General features: G+C 35.9%; 1 protein-coding gene across 1 annotated transcript in view; it reads left to right on the forward strand.

The window, feature by feature from the left end:
- Positions 1 to 11,907: 11,907 nt before the first annotated feature.
- LOC128202681 (5'-3' exoribonuclease 1-like) overlaps positions 11,908 to 18,095 on the forward strand; it is a 76,022-nt gene continuing 69,834 nt past the window's right edge. Inside the window, 1 exon segment of the mRNA XM_052903729.1 lies at positions 11,908 to 12,047. Coding sequence (XP_052759689.1) covers positions 11,973 to 12,047 — 75 coding nt within the window. The 5' untranslated portion in view covers positions 11,908 to 11,972.

Genomic DNA, 18,095 nt, shown 5'->3' on the forward strand with positions numbered 1-18,095 from the left:
ATAGAGTTAGAGGTACACTATATAGATGATCTCTAACAATATCATATAATTGATGACATGCATATGTTTTGTAAATAAAATTACAATACTTATTAATGGGTATAACTTTATGTTCCCTTTTTAAAAGCGAATAGTACGCAGCGGTATCTCATATATACATTTTAATATACATCTAATATATAAATACTAAAATCTAGCTAATTAATTGAATTTTATATGGCTTTAAGCGGACTAAGGCAATTTTATTCACATTGTCTTTTTTTGGCTCATGCTATGATTATAAATGCAATGAAAATTCACGACTTCAACTTCAAGAATGCACAGTTTTACGAATTAAACTCCACGAATTCATGATCTCAACATCAAGATTTCATGGTTTCGTGAAGTTGAAATCGTAAAATATTGAAATATTAATCAGCTTGAAATGACACCACCGGTCTTTCATAGTATTTCCAGGGATTACAAAATCCCCCTACCGGCTAACTTCTGAAAATAACTGAGCTAAGAAGTTAATGTCGGATACCGTGGAATATATTTAATCATTGAATATCGGGTTTGAATGTTGTCGCATTAAGATTAAAATTTGATTCAAGTTTTATAGAAATTTTCTAAATTGTAGAACATATGGAACGGAAACGAAAATTCAATGTTCAAACCCTGTAAACATTGACATTGGATGGCAAAATAAGGACACCAACATTACAATAGCGTTGGGTAATAGTAGGATTTGACAGTGTTTAAGACTATGTCAACGTCGGGGTACGACTATAACCAAATAAATATGATTTTATATATTTTATATCAAACGCGAGTCTAATACAATTCAAACCAAAATGACAATTTTATAATATTTCAACGTTGATATAACGTCGGACCTCTTTTTATTGCATTTTCGGGCAATTCAGTCGTGTTGGAAAGCTCTTTCTCCCACCTCAGATAAGTAGATCCATTAATTGAACCATGCTAGAAATTCTTATCTTGCCCACGGGAGAAGATAAAATGCCCGTATGGAACTTCTTTTAATGGTCACCACATTGTAATTACCTCCCTTGTTGAAGACTGTCGTCTGTAGCGCATCATGGAAACCTTGTCTTGTGGCAATATTTAGAACGCTAGTTAATTATTTCTCCCTTCAAATGTCTCCAGAAAACAGTTTTCACGCACCTTTCAAGAAATAATGCTTCACTTTTCTTAGAACTATTTAAAGACCAATCAGACCATTTACATACTCTTGAATCACTGCGCGAATATCCATGACAACCACGAATTATCGCAATTTTTTTCACTAAACACAAAAGAGTTCCAGAAAAATAATACATTTTTACTTAATTTTGTTTAACTGAGGTGGGAGAAAAAGCATCTACCATAGCCGCTCGTGTAACAGCTAAGTCTCGGTAAACCTCGTTTCAGCAGAACACCCTACGCTCGGGTCGGAATGAACCTATCTTACACTCTCGGCCATGGAAGATACTTATAATCTGGCACCCCCATGCTAGATGGGTGGCGCGCTGTAGCGCAATACTTCTTCATTTATTTTATTACACACTTTGTGTAAGCATATTAAAGTTTTTCAGTAAATGATTTACATAAACTTTGACTTTATAAAACAATAGCTTCAAAACAACACAAAATAACCCTTAAACTACGTTATTTTGAAGGAACTTCTCGACGTTTGCAGTGAATAAAAATTACTGCGAGTCATGACGTCAATAGCTTTTTAGTGAAATGTACTAACATGCGGTTTTCCATGTCATCCTTTCACACAAAAAAGTAATATGACGTATGCATTGTAGAAAACACAACACAATCATGTGTGTCAGGTCAAGATTAAAAACATCCGAGCCTCAGGTACGCTACGTAGCCGATAACTCGACAAGCCTAGTTATTTGACAACGCAGGTGCCCTTAGGTCGGATTGTTTTATTTGGACCAGAAACACATGACAGATAGTATAAATCCGTACAACTTCGAGGCTCCGAAGTTTACCCGAAGTTGAATCATTCTAGTCGATTATGTGATCAAAGTCCAGCGTCGTCTCGACGACGGGTGTTTGCTAGAAACCAGCACACAAGTGAATAAACCTGAACTGAGTTGTCAATAAGTTATCATTTGGCAAAATTGCAAAATCAAATTCATTTAATTGGATAATAGTAATTATTGGGAAAACTTTGACCAAACCTAAGAATTAACCAGTTTATACAATTGGCTTATGTCCATAAATGTTGACCTTGACCTTGAACTAATGCGCCTTGAACATTGTTTCTACATTTTGTCTTGTTTCGTTAAGCCTTTGCCCAACGTTTAAGGAAAATATTCAAATGGTTCAGGACTTGTTTGGGGCAGACACACAATCCTGTTACCTTGAACGATGATTATGACTTTCTGACGGCGGGTTTGAAAATTAAGATGTGCGTGTTGCCCGGAGGAGGTGAACATTTACCCAGTAAGGAACTAAAATCCGGTTATCATCTTAGAAATTATGAGTCAACACAAAAGTCACCATCACTATACGTTGCATAAAGAAATGTTCTAAAGTGCATTATGGCCCTGCCCTTCAGACATGGTTCTGGGTCTTAAACGCCACACATTGTCTTCATGTATTGACCGGACAAAAACTGCGACGGAAAGGCGGACGGAATCTAGCCATCCTATAGTCACAAAAGCAAAGATGATTGTATATGCACAGAGAACCATTGTGATTTGCGTCAAACAGATATCAAGATGTTTAATTTTAAAGGATGACGTGTTTATGACCCAATGTGACCTTTACTTTTGACCAACCCTTAAAGCAACATTGAACTTTCACTATACATATGAAGTATCAGAGACGAAAGGTTATCAAAATATTCAGTGCTAAGGACTTTGACATGTTTACCCCCAGTGAACTTGACCTTTTGCCCAATGACCCAAAGTTGTAACTGAAACTGGACTCAGTTTGTTCTAGCATCCTGTAAAATATGACGGCTATATCGGACAAAGCAAAAACAAAACAACCCTCTATCTAAGTGATATAGGCTGATTTTGGAATATGTGACGTATATTAGTTTGAACAATGTTTTTACAGACGTCTTTCTTTCTTTTTATTTGACATGTGACATTTATGTTTTTTGCTTTGAGGGGGGAGGTGAAGAAGAACACACCTAAATTTTAACAAATAGGTGACATGTTCGAACGAATTTGTCACACCCGTGTGAAGAATTCGAACGAATATGTTACACGTGTGACATATTCGTATGTGTGATAATTACGGTTCAATAGTGCGCTCTGTTTCTACGGTCGGGTGCTCTATTTGAAAGGTCGTGCACTCTAGTTGTACGGTTGGGCGCTCTATTTATACGGTCGGGCGTTCTTTTTGTACGGTCGTGGGATCTATTTGCATGGCCATGCGCTCTGTTTGCATGGCCGTGCGCTCTGTTTGCATGGCCGTGCGCTCTGTTTGCGCATTTCAAAAGATTGAGGATCTGCAGGGTAACGTCAAAAGTCGTTTGACGTCATTTCTGAACAGCGACCCACTTAGTATGTAAACATAAAAATTCAATGCAGCGTTGTAAAACTGGAGGTATTCTTAAATTCCGTACAATATCAGACCGGATTCCGCCTTTGGATCGGCGGGGTTATCCATGTACTGCCCGACAAAGAGTACGTACATTTCTCGAGGGGACATTGTCGCGAACACATACAAGTGTAAACGTAACTGATGGACTCCGAGACGACATCCTGGAGTTATTCTTGATATAGTGAAGAACGATAACGTTCAAAGTGACAATCTGTAGTCCGGGTAAAAAGAATCTGAGCGCTTTCGATGTCCAGTTAAAGGCAAACGTTACATCATTACTGTGCAGTTCCCGTTTAGGTCCGGGCTGGTTATTTTGTTCAAATTTGAAGAAGACGCTCAAAAATTTCGTGTTAAAGGCGAATATGAAGATCCAGATGAATGCCACGAGCAGTTGAGTGTTACGTACACTGAGGATTTGTAATCGTCTGTGCGGGAAAGCAACACACACCATGCGTTCGTACGCCACAAGCACAAGAAGCCAGGATGAAATCCCGCTAAATGATTTATGATTTGCATGAGATAGGGCTCTATAGATAAGGTGTGAAAATATCCAAACCCGAAAAGTGTGATAAAATCTGCTGTCCTGGAGAAAAGGCAGTGAGAAACATGTCAGATATTGCTAATGAAGTGAATATTATGGATGTTGATGAGTGTCTGTGATCAGATTTCCTCATCACCACTACAATTATGAGGTTTCCACACACAGAAAGTAAGACAAGAAATAGCCGGAACCACAGCATCACCTCGTTGAATGTTTGGAACATTCCAGATTGCATCCCGAAACCTTCTGGTGATAGTGGATTGGTCCGTGATGTAACCGAGGTGTTAGTCGTTTGGTTTAGTTGGCTTCGATTGAATTCCATTTCTGATAAGAAGTTGATTACAAGGATAGATTTGGTAGGCTCTTTACCTAAAAGTAAGTTAAACAATTGTGTTATTTACATAGTTTGCAAAATATTCTTAGATATCAAACTTTTGCACATTTTAGAAATAGGGACATCAAAATTTAATGAATGTCCCCAAGGCAAAAATTTAACTTGCTCTTCATTAATAATAATGCGATTAAGTATATTGATTACGGTCGGAATCTGGAAGTTACCTACCCGGACAGATTACAATGTTTGTTCTGGTGAGTCTGGGACAAGAGGTTGCAGAGGATGTGTATTACTGATTGTGTTGCGGTGTGGTATTGATGGAGCACGGTCGGGTGTGGGTTTTCATGTTTTAAATTAGCCGGTGCCAACTGGCGTTAGTTTTTATCTATACGGCACTTAAGTCATGTTTCCTTACACTTTCGCTTTGTGACTTCCGGGTACCAGATAAAAATAGTCTACTACTTTGCTTACGGCTGCATTCATAGGACGGGGTAACAAACCTAGAGTCTGTTTTTGTTCCCCACAGACCCAAAGAAAAAAAACACATGCGTCGAAAGCTGTAGGATTGCCGATAATAAGAAATAAATTAATGTCATAATTGTTTTGAAAAAAAAAGAGAAATTCCTTTTCACCTTCCTTTGGTATTGTTTTTTATTGAATTTTCGTAGAATAATGTCTATACAAATGTTTACAATAAATTTGGTAAATATTCTGAAAAAGCTGTATTGTAGCAAAATTTATTAAAAGTCACAGAGAAATTATATTCTAATGGGCGATTTTGCAAAAACAATGTTATGAATTTATTGTAGAGTTGATTGAGGCGTGAGTCTTAAGGCTAACGGACAAAATCAATCCTAATGGACAATAAACATCGTAAACATCAATATCAAATATATGTTGAAGTTACCTTTTGGAAGTATCGGAAAAAATACATACGTTAACATACTTGCCAATGAGAGTTTCAATGGCCAATGTCCATCGGATAGGTTCATTTCCGTCCACCAGGTTCGTGTCCGTCTAGTATGTTGATGTTGTCGTAGCCATAACTAGGCAATAAATGACGCAGCACGAGACACTGGTTCACCAGCGACAGGAATATCCAGCATAGGCCTGCAATGAGATAGCAATCATCCCGGCAAAGGATCAGTACTGGACCACTAGTGGGCCAGAATTTTAATAAATATATAACAAAATTTCGTCAGTAACCCACAAGCATAATGAGCCTACAACTGGCCAGCGATCATCCCAGTATGTGTTCAATGCCGATGTGTCACGTTATTGGGCAATGTTAGTTCCAGTACAAACATATCTGCTAACATAGAAAGAATAATGTTTGCTGTAACTGGTATTAGATTTAAAATTAAACAAATCTAGTTCGTGCTCAGTACACATGTAAAAAGTATCGCTCGAATGAAAAAACGGTTTAATACCTGAAGTAGCTTGTTTTTACTTGGCATTCTTCCAGGGTCTTCCATCTGTTATGTTTAAAATTAAAACAATATTATCTGTACTTTAAAAAAAATGTTTATTTTGAACGCATTTTTCTTCAAACCTTTAACAGTAGGGTAACACGTAAAGTGATTCTGCGGACGTTTAAGTTAGGTTACTGATGATGGTTCCGGGGATAAAACACTGTGATTTTTTTAAATATTTTCGCCGGGTAAACAGTACTTATTATATATTTCAAAACAATAAAACCTCCCTTTCGTCTCAACTGTCTTAAGGCTTCAGTAGGGGCTCATTTCGATATGAATTGGATGTGCATACATATGGCAAGCGTTTTAAAGGGGACTTTTATAGCTGTTTACGCTGAAATGCATTCTTTATTCCCTTCTCTTCCAATGAAGATTAAAACGGGGAGGGGGTGGGGTCTCACGCTGGGTTTCATGTAGCAGAGAGTTCATGTTGATAATTATTGATTTAATTATATAATTATGTTCACGTGATTCTATGACATGCATAACGCTTTATATTTAAAGTATGTTTAAGCTTATCAAAGATCATCCCGTGCCTTTGAACTTAATTATGGCTTGAATAAACCATGACGCCATCACGACTTGAACTTTCTGCAATGCCTTAAATGACATGAATTAAAAGTGACTGCAATTCCAAGTTAAATCCAGATATTAGAAAAAAACAGATTGAGATACAAGTGATCCGGGTGTTCTACTCTAGCTCTTAGCGAAGAGAGTTCTTGGTTCTTTAACGCGCTCGGAGTAAAGCACCGATAGACTAGATACACAATTCCTTTGTTTAACTAGTACTAAGTACGCCATTTTCACAGTATTACCCTTTTAATGCCAAGCGCTATGCAATGGAACTACTGGAACCATATTTTAACGTTTTTGGTTTGAAGCGGCCGTGGGTTAAACCCGCGACCTTCTGCACGCGAGGCAAAAAACTTTACCATAAAGCTAGTGGGGCCTTTATTGTTTGTTTATTTGAATTTATCAACGTCTTCCCGCTTCAGTGTCTGCATTATGGCTTAATCAAGCCTTGACGCCCTAACGACTTGAAATGAGATGTTGCTTTTTTAAATGCCATAGGCGACATGAGGTAGAAGTGTAAAAAAAATCCAGATATTGGAAGACTAAAAAAAATAGTGAGATACAAGTAGTACAGAACCGATACACGGTTTACAACTTTCCTGGGTTTAACCAGTACTTAAAGCCTTATTGTCCCAATACTAACTATTTATGCTTTGTAAGGGAGCTACAGGTATTACATTTTAACGTCTTCCGGTTTGACGCGGTCGGGGTTTGAAGCCCCGACCATACTCACACGAAGCGAACGTTCTACTACTAAGCTATCAGGGACGATATTTAGAGCACAGTAGTTTTATAAACTTTATGTACGAAGTGGGTTGATTGATATACCGCTTTTAGGTGTAGGTTAAGTTTAACCCAATTGTCCGCTGTTAAACAGCATGTAAAGTAAGCCTGTAATTAATCATTGCTATTGGTTTTGATGTTTAATGACTAACGAGTATGATCCAAATAAAATTCTTGTATATCGATTATTATGCTATTTAGTCATATAGCAGTATACGAATGTTGGACGTAGAATTTTCTTGTCTGTTATTGCTAGTGTAATCGTTCTCTTCGGGTGCTAGGCGCACGGGCCAGTTACGAGCACACTCGGTTGGACGCAGGGTCAACGCTGGGCTGTGAAGAATGGACACACTCACTAGGAGTACACGCTTCCTGTACGAAGTTTGTTTAATATCAGGTTTCTATTGATTAAGATAGTATTATGCCCAAATGGACCACCACGTACTCACGAAGGCTTGAGTTGTGTGCTTCCCCTACTTTGCCTGCAGTTGCCAAAGGGCGACGTGTGGAGGGCAATACTTAGATAATATTTCGAAGATTTTATTATTTTTCTATTGAAACGTAAACAATCATAGTTTTATAGTTTATTCAACATAATGTCTTCTACAGAATATTACATTGAACAAAACTAGAAGTGGTGACCGCCAATGGGTCATATTCACTCATTAACCCAGTGTACTCCTACCGAAGGATAATACCCAGGGAAATGCAATAATACTTACATGTTATATCTAATATAATAAAAAAGTATAACTATTAAATTCAATATGGAGTAAAACAATATTATATGTATTAAAGAATATTTAAACCTGTATGTTTATAGAAATAGCAATAGCTATAGAAGATGTATAAATATAAGTCATCAGTATAAAATGAACTTGCAAGATTTGCTCCCATTTACACTAGAACCCTTTCCGTCGTAAACTGTACCGTAGACTTGAATATTAACTGTATTTAAATTGTTTGAAATGATACCTTTTAAGAGCCAATATATCAGTTCCTTGCACCTTTTTCGTGATGAACAAACCTTAGAATTTAAAATTGACATTCGGCATTATGGCCAAAGGTGGTATATATTCTACTCAGAATATATTTTGTATTCTATCATCTAGCGAGCGAAGTCGGATTCCTGCGAGCCACTCGTCGTGAATGGGGTGGGAGAAGATGTAAATATGGCCTGTACGACAAGGAACACTGCAGGTCGCTACACTAGTTTATCTGATGTGGTCCAGTAATTGCGGAAGGCGGTAATGGACCCTATATGTTCTCATGTCATTACACGGAAGGGGTGATAGGATGCCGGTCAGTTTTTCTTTAGTTGGGCGTTTGTAAAATATCCTTAAAAAGGGGATTTCACTTTTATAGTAAAGTACAGGACTTTCCGTTGCCTGAATTTGAGGAAACAGGATGTGGAGCACACTGTGCATTGGCTCCAGATACATGCTCGGTATAGGGTTGTCCAGACCGTGTTCTCAAAATATGTTGTTTTCAGTGTGGATTGGGAGAAAAGATACATATGTGGATTTAAGGTTGAGACAAGGTGGAGAGTTCTTTAATGTCCAAATGTCTGCCACACATAGTAAGTTTTGGTTACGGCCAGCTGGTCTTTGTGTCCTGCCCGGGTCGTGCCGCCCCTTTGCATCAGATGTAAACGTCTGGGGCACATGCGGCAATTGCCCAAGAGTGAACAGTGATTCACAGAACATTTCAGGAACAACTTCACTGATGAGGGACGGGGACGTGTTGAAGGAAGATGAGGTTGTTCAGGCAGTGAAGGAAGATCCTGTGGAGACCGTGGCGGTGGGTAATTCAGAGACAGATACACCGATTTCCACGCCATCGGACGATTAAGTGACCGACCTTCCTGCGGAAGGGGTCGGGGAGATGAATGTTGAGGGGAGATGTCAGGGCGGTGTGAGGAAAGCAATGAGGAGCGTGAAGAAGCGTAATAAATATGTGGCTAGGCCAGGACCAAATGGCACTGCTATGGACATCTAACAAAAAAGGCTCAGCGTTTTAGAGAACAGAATTCCCTCGACCAATGACTTGTATCTTGCGAACCTTCTGACGGCTAAAGGCCCCCACTGCTAAATTCCGTTTATGTACAAATGAACCATGGCTTTGGCTTTATAATATGTACCCCGTTTTAGCCAGGCTTCCTAAAGATTTGAAATGTTTATGGACAATGATATTTGAATGTTGTACTATGAGTATTTTTTGCTGGAATTTAAATATAGTTTCCTTTATACCTACTTCTCTCACTTCAAATATTATTATCTATTATTATCTTACTTTCACCTTTATTTATTTATTAAACGAATGCTTCATTATTCTTTAAGTACAAGTTATATAACGACATGTATACATTTCACTGTTTTGCCAGGTTTAGACCGTAGGTTTAAACATTTAAATCAGGTGTATTCATATTTATACTGTGTTTATAAATGTTCATTTTTGGTTTAAATTTCAACTTTCGTGCCCAGCTGTTGTGGGTTTTATTTACAAGTCACTACTTTTCTTTGTTCATATATTGATCGAATTTGTTGAAGCGTTTGGTCCATTATGGAATATTCGTTTTTTGTCTGCTTGTAAATGCTTTTATAAATCTAATGCAGATTTCACTGTACATATTTTCTATCCAATCAGTTATTGTTCCATTATTTAGCAAATAGGTTATTTGCAACTAATTTAAGTTGGACCTACAATCCAAGCCGAAATATACAAGCATATCAATTCAGTGACCAATGAATTGTTGCTCTTTTAAGGTAAAAAATATCACCTGCGCAACTCATTTTCTTTAAAGGCTGTTTCTGTTGTTGTGTTTAACCAAGCATACAATTCGCTTTTATCCATGAAATCATCATTACTATCATTCATAATTATTAAAACAGATTATAATTTCATTTCTTAATCTGAAATAATTTCAAGTATTCAATACCTCCTTGTTTGGACAATTATTTATCAATACATTTGAGAATGAAACTTCTTCGTTATTTCATTTATCCACTCTGTAATCAGTGTCACGCGAGATACCAGGGATGAAAGACAAGGTAAATAAAAACTTTTTAGGGCGGGGGCTTGTATATTTCGGCCTTCAGCTGTTCTCAAATTATGTCCCCCATCCGACACAAATTGATTGGATAGGGGGTCCTTTATTTTCGATGGCTAACGGCCTTCATATCAAAAGTAACTATAAAATAAATGCAACATTAAATAAAAACAAAAACAAAACACCAGAAAAAATATTGATATGATCTTCCATGTATTTTTACTGGCAATAGTACATATTAATACAAAACTCATGTACATAACAAAATTTATGTATTCTTAAAGATAACATAGCAACATAAATGTGAAGCCCACTTGCCAATAATGACACCAAGCAAGTAAGATGCGGAAACCTGTCTATGTAATTCAATATTCACCATTTATTATAAAAGTTACTTCTATAATATGTAAAATTATTCACCAATTACCCCGAACAAACCGTTTATTTTTCTAATATAAAACTTTGATTTTTTGGGAAGAAGAGCAATGAGTAGTTTTTAAAAAATGTCGACAATTTGAAACCTGCATAAGCAGCTGCTGACGAAACAGCCCCACGAAAAGAGCATTAAATTCCATTGAATCGATACCTGCTAACAAAAAAGTACATTTTAAACCAACGACCAAGTTCTATTAGTCACTACTTCATAGGTGTTATATGACACAAACAATTGATTATTTGAACATTTGAAGTAATCTTTTAAGGTCCTTAAACAAACTAGGTTTATCATACGTTTTAAACTGAAACACAAAATTCTGTCCAGGTTTAGAATTCTTCAACTTATCTTCACAATAAAAAAATATTGTTCTTTTCAAAACACTCGTAGCTTAAAAGGTGCATTATTTTTGGAGACAGGTGAAAACAAACCCAGAAAGGCCCGGTCCGAAAAGACCTAGTCTTTTTATCATAAATTGTTTTATGATTAGATTTGTTTGTACGGGGAGGAGAATTGGGATATGGATAACATTATATAAATGTAATTTAGGTATTACATGTTTAGTGATAAGCTCCAAATTGAGTAAAACAGATAAAACATTTTTAAAGAAATATTCATTCTATAATTTTGTAACATTGACAATAAACTGTGGAAACAGTCTTTCGGATAGTTTTAGTTTCGATTTAAAAACGTAATTCACAAGTTTAGATGAATGTATTGTAACCAAAAAGCGACCTTATTCACTAAAAAAGTAGCCTTAGCCATTAAATATTCATTAGTATTTTATTACAACCAATCTTTCGACAAATAGGAGAAATATTCAACATACTTTAAAAAATAGTATTGACACATTATTTTGTTCAATGTTAATCTCATTTTTAGATATTTTTACATTGATTACAATATGGCCAGCACACGGTGTGTTTTCCCTTTCGCTCGTCATCTTCTTAATCCGCCCAAAAGCCTCACCAACAGCGCAATAGACCAACCTTGTTTAAACAGAAACACGAGCCTACTTAAAAGAAATGTTTATTTTGACAAACGATGTAAAGAGAATCAGTGCGTTTAGTAATGACTACTATCAGTTGTGTGTATCCTAATAAAGAGGTTCGGTGTAGTTTTCACTACAATTTCAAATCCAATACTAGTCAACCGAAACAGAAACTTGCATTGTGTAATAACCTTCGTAAGAGAAATATACAAACCTAAGTTGATGGTCGCGAAAGAGAATGGGAGTTCCGAAATTTTACCGATGGATATCGGAAAGATATCCGTGTCTGTCAGAAATTGTAAAAGAGTTTCAGGTGAGGTAATTTTTGCTTGTTTAACAGTAAATTAAACGCATTTTTCGATGATGTATTGGATTCAGGATATGGCGGGCTCCGGGGTCAATTTAATCTAGAGTTCTAGCCAAACATACATGGGTTTTATGTAAACATAATGTTACTTACAACATGCATATTGTTTATAGTACAAACAACCATCTAATCCTTATTTGAAAGGAAAAATGAAATAATTTCGTATTTTTAGTTTCAAACAATAGGAAAAATCCAACAAGAAAATCCAAATACAGTTGGAAATCAGAAAATGTAGATTATCTTCAGTTTGAAATATCGATTATTTAAAGGCATATATACAGTGTTAAAGTCACTTGAAATACTTGTAACAGGTAGTTACATTGAGGGTAGGGTTCTACGTTGTATGTTTAATCCATTTGCCAGTAGAATAAACGAGCTCTGAATACATTAATGATTACATGAATGCTACAATTAGTATAACAGGTATCTAGAGGCCGAAACGAAGAAACCAGAAAACGAATAACCATACAACATTGCAACAATAGACATATAAGAAAATATAAATCACATATAAAACATGACAACCATTCCACCAGTTTACACAGATCATACCGATTGTGGATCAGGTTTTCTTAGCCAATTCAATGTCTCTCTTTCTCTGTTGGTGTGTTATAATATCTACTGCAACATTAATAATAATGAAAAAGATAGAGGTCGTGACTCTTTATTATAATTAATGCAATACATGACTAGATAAATACAAATATGCCTTTATACAAAAATACATATGTACACAGCCATGTATACACACTATTATTGAAACATAAACACACATATCAATTGTAACGCACTTCAAATGAAAAACAAAGATATAGATACAAAACTTACCTCATCAGCCACAATTGACTTACACATTTAAGATATACTTTGATTAATGAAGGGACAAAGGAATGGATGTCCTCTTCCTCTTAAGCTAATGTATTACTGTACAGTGTTACATAAACAATTATATTAATCAAAACCAAGATAATGCAGGAAATGATCGTACGTCTGACTTAATATAAACACAAATCATAAAACTTATTGTCAAAGGAAGACAAATTGTAACTCTTGCCAAACCATGTTCAACAACTACCAGAATTGAAAATACATTAACATAATGCATTTACAAGCCGATTACATATTGCTCTTCTTCTGATGATCTCAAGTACTTATGGAAATCAACCTTTTTTTTACCCCTATTGTTTCCAGCATACTTAACAGTGTCATGTTTAATCGCTCGGGTACGGCGTTCCCTTTAGGATGGTTTGAAGTTGTGTGTCTTTTTATGTACATTATTTTACTGAGTTCCCTAATTAGTTCGCTCTCAAAATTTGCTCCCTGGTGTGATTGGAGTCCTGTGGAGATTCAATAGTGAACAATGAATTCGTTATATAAAATTTTAGTCGTTTTTCTATTTAATAGCAGTATTTGTTAGGTTTTCAATCTCAAAATAAGCATATCCAGCTATTTAAACATTTTCATTTGGACTTACGGCACCACTCTTGATTACAACACTCCTCCGTTTATCGTGTTGTTACTTCTTTTCTCTTATGGCAATGTTTCTTAAGCTTCCATGGGATACGGAAGCCAGCTTTCTGAAGTATTTTTGTAATGTTCTCTTTGCATTCATTCAATTGCTCGTTCAAAAATGTTGTACAAATAATGATTGGGGTGGTGGCAAATTACTGAGTATCTGGTGAATATAAAACAGACAAGAGTGTGAAGTAGATTTAGATTAATTTTCACCTGTACTTATATAAGCTTCAATGTAACCTTTGTATGACAAGCTGTTTCCACAATCATATTCAAGTTTTAAATTTTAAGATGTTGTATATCAATACCAAGCAATTGATCTTTATTGTAACTTGCAGACACTAGAGAGATACAATTATCAGATTGTAAAAGAGCAGACACCGGACTATCATTTAATAGAATAGTGACCTCATTTTGGGTTCGATACCACAGACTGAGCACTTACTTCTTTTGGCAATCTTGACTGATTTGTCCCTTCTTCTTGAACTGTGCGCAAACCATCTGTGCCTGTATGATTTGGTAGTTGTGTTGAAAAGGGCCCTTCTCGGTGCATACAAAGCTCGTTGGTAAAATGTTTTTTCCTCCTATGGGTCATTGTAACTTAAACCACCTCTTCCTCCTCTGCTGCCTTTTGGGTTATTATTTCCCCCTCTTCTCTAACCTTTATTCATACTACGTCTTTCCACTTCCATATGGCTTTCCATCCTCCTCTTCTCTTTCATGCCTGTCTATCTTGTCAGTAGATTTTTCATCATGTTTTTCTTTTTACTCTTTTCTGATAATTCATTTTCTTTCTTCTCTATATGAATAATTGCGTTGCATGGTTTCTTCTGCTCTGAGCTGCTGTTCCTTCTCAAGTATAGAGTGTGATACTTCTTTCAAAAAACTTTTGTCGGGTCCTTGAAATGCTCGTAAGTTGACAGCTTTATCAAATATATATTCCAGTCTTGTATAAAATGTCAAATGCCTCAAGAGAGAAACTCCCTCTTTTTATTCCAGAGTGCCATTCTCACTCTCAAGTTGTTTCATGACAAAAGATCACTGAGCCACCAGAACCAAATCTCCTAACCCTATATCCAGCATCACCCTTCTGTGCTTTTCGAATGCCAAGCATTATCCGATATGGGTGAAAACACCAGCATTTTTAGACCATCAACTTCATACTTAAATGCCTGCAATGTCGTTTCCCGTTTTCTTTCCTCACCGTAATTTAAGTAATACAATTTCGGAAAGTGAAATGTTCCAGAATTAACATCACTTTAAGGTGATTTATTGTCATCCTCGAATTCTTGCGCAAAGGCTTCAATATCTTTGATCATATATTCTCATATGAAATTTTCTATGGGACAAGTAACTAACAAATTATGACAATCACTAAGACCACAGTTGAAATTAATGTTTCTCCCTGAAAGGTTATTATTGTTTGTGAGAATTATATCAATGTGATGGATTGTGATTTTTGGTAAAACAAGTAGGCCCTTCAAAAAACTTTTAAAAAAGAAGGTAACAAGTTATATCGCCCTTATAATTCACTTGATCAAATTTTAGTACAATTTGTCTAAACAGTTAAGTAAAAGCTATTTCGAATATGCTATAAGACAATGATGGTTGTTTGTTCACACATACAATACGTGTCAAGTTTTAGACACATCTACTACATACTTTTACTTTCAAGGTTTGTATGTCTCTTGAAAGGGAGATCATCTCGGAAGAAAACCATGAGTCCTCCTCCTTATGCGTCTCTGATTCTTCATTCCATACGGTATCCCTCTGTCTGCAAAAGGTTGCTAAAGAAGGAATTGTCTTACTTAGTGTCTGTGATTATCAAAATGTCCGTTATTTTATCAAGGAGGGTTTCTTTAAGAACATCAAATTTGAAGCGAGTATTGTTGATGTCTTGATAATACTAGTTGTTTAATTTGGGTCTGTTGAGTATGTTGAGTCCATATTTTACACATTTCACATTTGAGTATACTGTGGTTTTTGTTAGCATGTTTATAGCATATACTGCATTTATTTTAATTCAGGGGGAGTGTTCCAGGATTTTTTCGTAATACAAGAGTTAGTACATAAAGCTTATGGTCAAAGGGAGACAACTTGAAACTCCTACCAATTCATAGGTTAACAACTACAAACATTGCAAATATATAAACATAACATAATTTCATGCCAGTTACATACTCATAATAAAATAGCGGCTAAAACTCAAGAATAACTGTAAACCATCAGTGTTTAAGATTCGTTGCAACAGGTAAAGATTAAGTGCTTACCTGTGGAAATGTCTCCTGTAAAAAAAAAGGTTTTGCGTTACATGAAATACACACAATTGTCTAGCCTAAAACAAAGTATTTGGATAAATAGGTATCTCGAAAATGTACCTGCTGTTCAACGCCATGAAAATGCAGCGATAAGGTCATATAACGTCATAAAAACTACGACATGTCACGAACCTATGATTTTAACATAACTATAACCAAAGGTCTGTAGACATGATTTGGTTTTTTTAATTCTTTTTTCAGTTTTAATGGATTTTTTCTAATAAAAGTTAAGTGATTATAATTGCAAAATGAGTCCACTTTCCAGGTATTTACAAATAATTACGTTATCGAAAATCAACCACATACTGTGTGCAATGGGCCGCCTGAAATCTGATTTGTTGAATAAAAAGGACATACTGCAGTGTATTTATAATGAGTTTTACACGAGATGATACTTGGATTGTATTCAAACAAATGCTGCCCCACTAAAACAAATATAAATATGTATATAAACATACACGTTACACAAGAGTCGATCCAATTTACTTTGATTGTCTGTATGACACAACCATTCTCTTACTCTTATTGTTTATAACGAAGATAAACTATTTGTGTTTATTCGAAATTATCTTTAAAGGGCGTCATTCCGATAGACGTGAGATAAATCCCTGTTTATCGTTAGGCTGTTATGTGTCATTGTAATACAATAGAAATCTAACATTAATTGAATGATTGTAAACATTGTTTACGTTATTGAATGGGTCAATTTGTCGTTATGGTGATTGGGTCAAATGCCGGCGGCCTCATCTCAGTATCGTATATCTTGAATCCTCACGGAGGACTTTCCCGAAGATTGCCAAAGATAGCTAAATTGTTACGATCTGATCCGACAGGCGTATGGTACAGATTACTATCACACGCATTTACCTGTTACTCTGCTAATAGTCATACATTTCTAGTTTGACTATTCGAAGAATAAGAATAGCTACTAATGCTGACGTCGGTTCTGGCGTCACACCTAGGTTATTTACTGTATGGATTGCATTGAGAATTTATACAATGGTACTCAACAGTCCAACCCTCTTGCACTGTTTAGTCCAGTGGTTAGCACTGCAGCAGCTCAATTACGGTAAGTTCGGAATCACATTTAAATTATGCTTATAACTGGGCTAAATGTCCAAAATTTAATCCATTGACGTACAGAAACATCAATATTTGAAGATTCAATTTCCACATTTAAGGCATAGAAAATTTCAAAACACATTGTTAATGTTACGTCACAGTATTGACTAGCCCAGGTCAGAGAATATGAGAGTTGTTAGATCTGTTTAGCTTATTGGATAGAACTAGGGATGCAAACGAATGGCAAAATTTATATTCGAATATTCGGTATTTCTTTCGATCGAATATTCGAATACCAAAATAAACCTTTCAGAATTGTCGTAAACTATCATTCACTGTAGTAATAGTCGGGGCCCTGTTACCCTTCTTTGTCGTATCCGTACACGGACACTTATTGTTTCACAAATTGGCCTCTGAATTTCCCATTTTCAGAATATATCCAAAGAAAAATCGATATACTTAAAAAAATCGAATTATTTCAATTCCTGTGCGTTCATATTTGTAAATAATGCAAAATAAGATTTTCGTTTTTTCCGGGTTGAATTACGATATGCGCCAACATGTGAATTGCAGCCTCGTTCTGGGATTGTTGTTTACGAAATATATTTATAGAAAACGGCACCAGGGCCAAACGTGAATTTTGCCTTATGTAGTGTACAGCAATACAGGACATATATCCTTAAACGCTAAACCATACAGTTACGTTTCAAGACAAGAGTGTTATATCGAAACACTGAAAACAGTTTAAAACACATAACTAGGACATGTCCTTCGTATCATCAAGGTGATTTGAGCAATATCGCAAATTTGATCAGCAGTGAAGACAACACATTGGAATAAAGGCCGATTTCTTTAACCCTTAATTGGCATGGTCATATAAATGTACAAAAAAAAATGGAATGTGTTTAATGCCAATTGTCTAACAGCCAGTAAATGCAAAATTACGGGGACTGTTTAAAGTTGCCGACGATATATCCGATATGACGCGTGTATAATGTCATCATGTTCACACCTTTGGCATTAGGGGCCAATCGTTGTAAAACCAAGACAGACGAAGAACACAGTTGTATGCAAAACGTTTATTAATTTATTAATTCAA

This window comes from Mya arenaria, chromosome 9 (genome assembly GCF_026914265.1).
Source record: "Mya arenaria isolate MELC-2E11 chromosome 9, ASM2691426v1".
NCBI lineage: Eukaryota > Metazoa > Mollusca > Bivalvia > Myida > Myidae > Mya > Mya arenaria.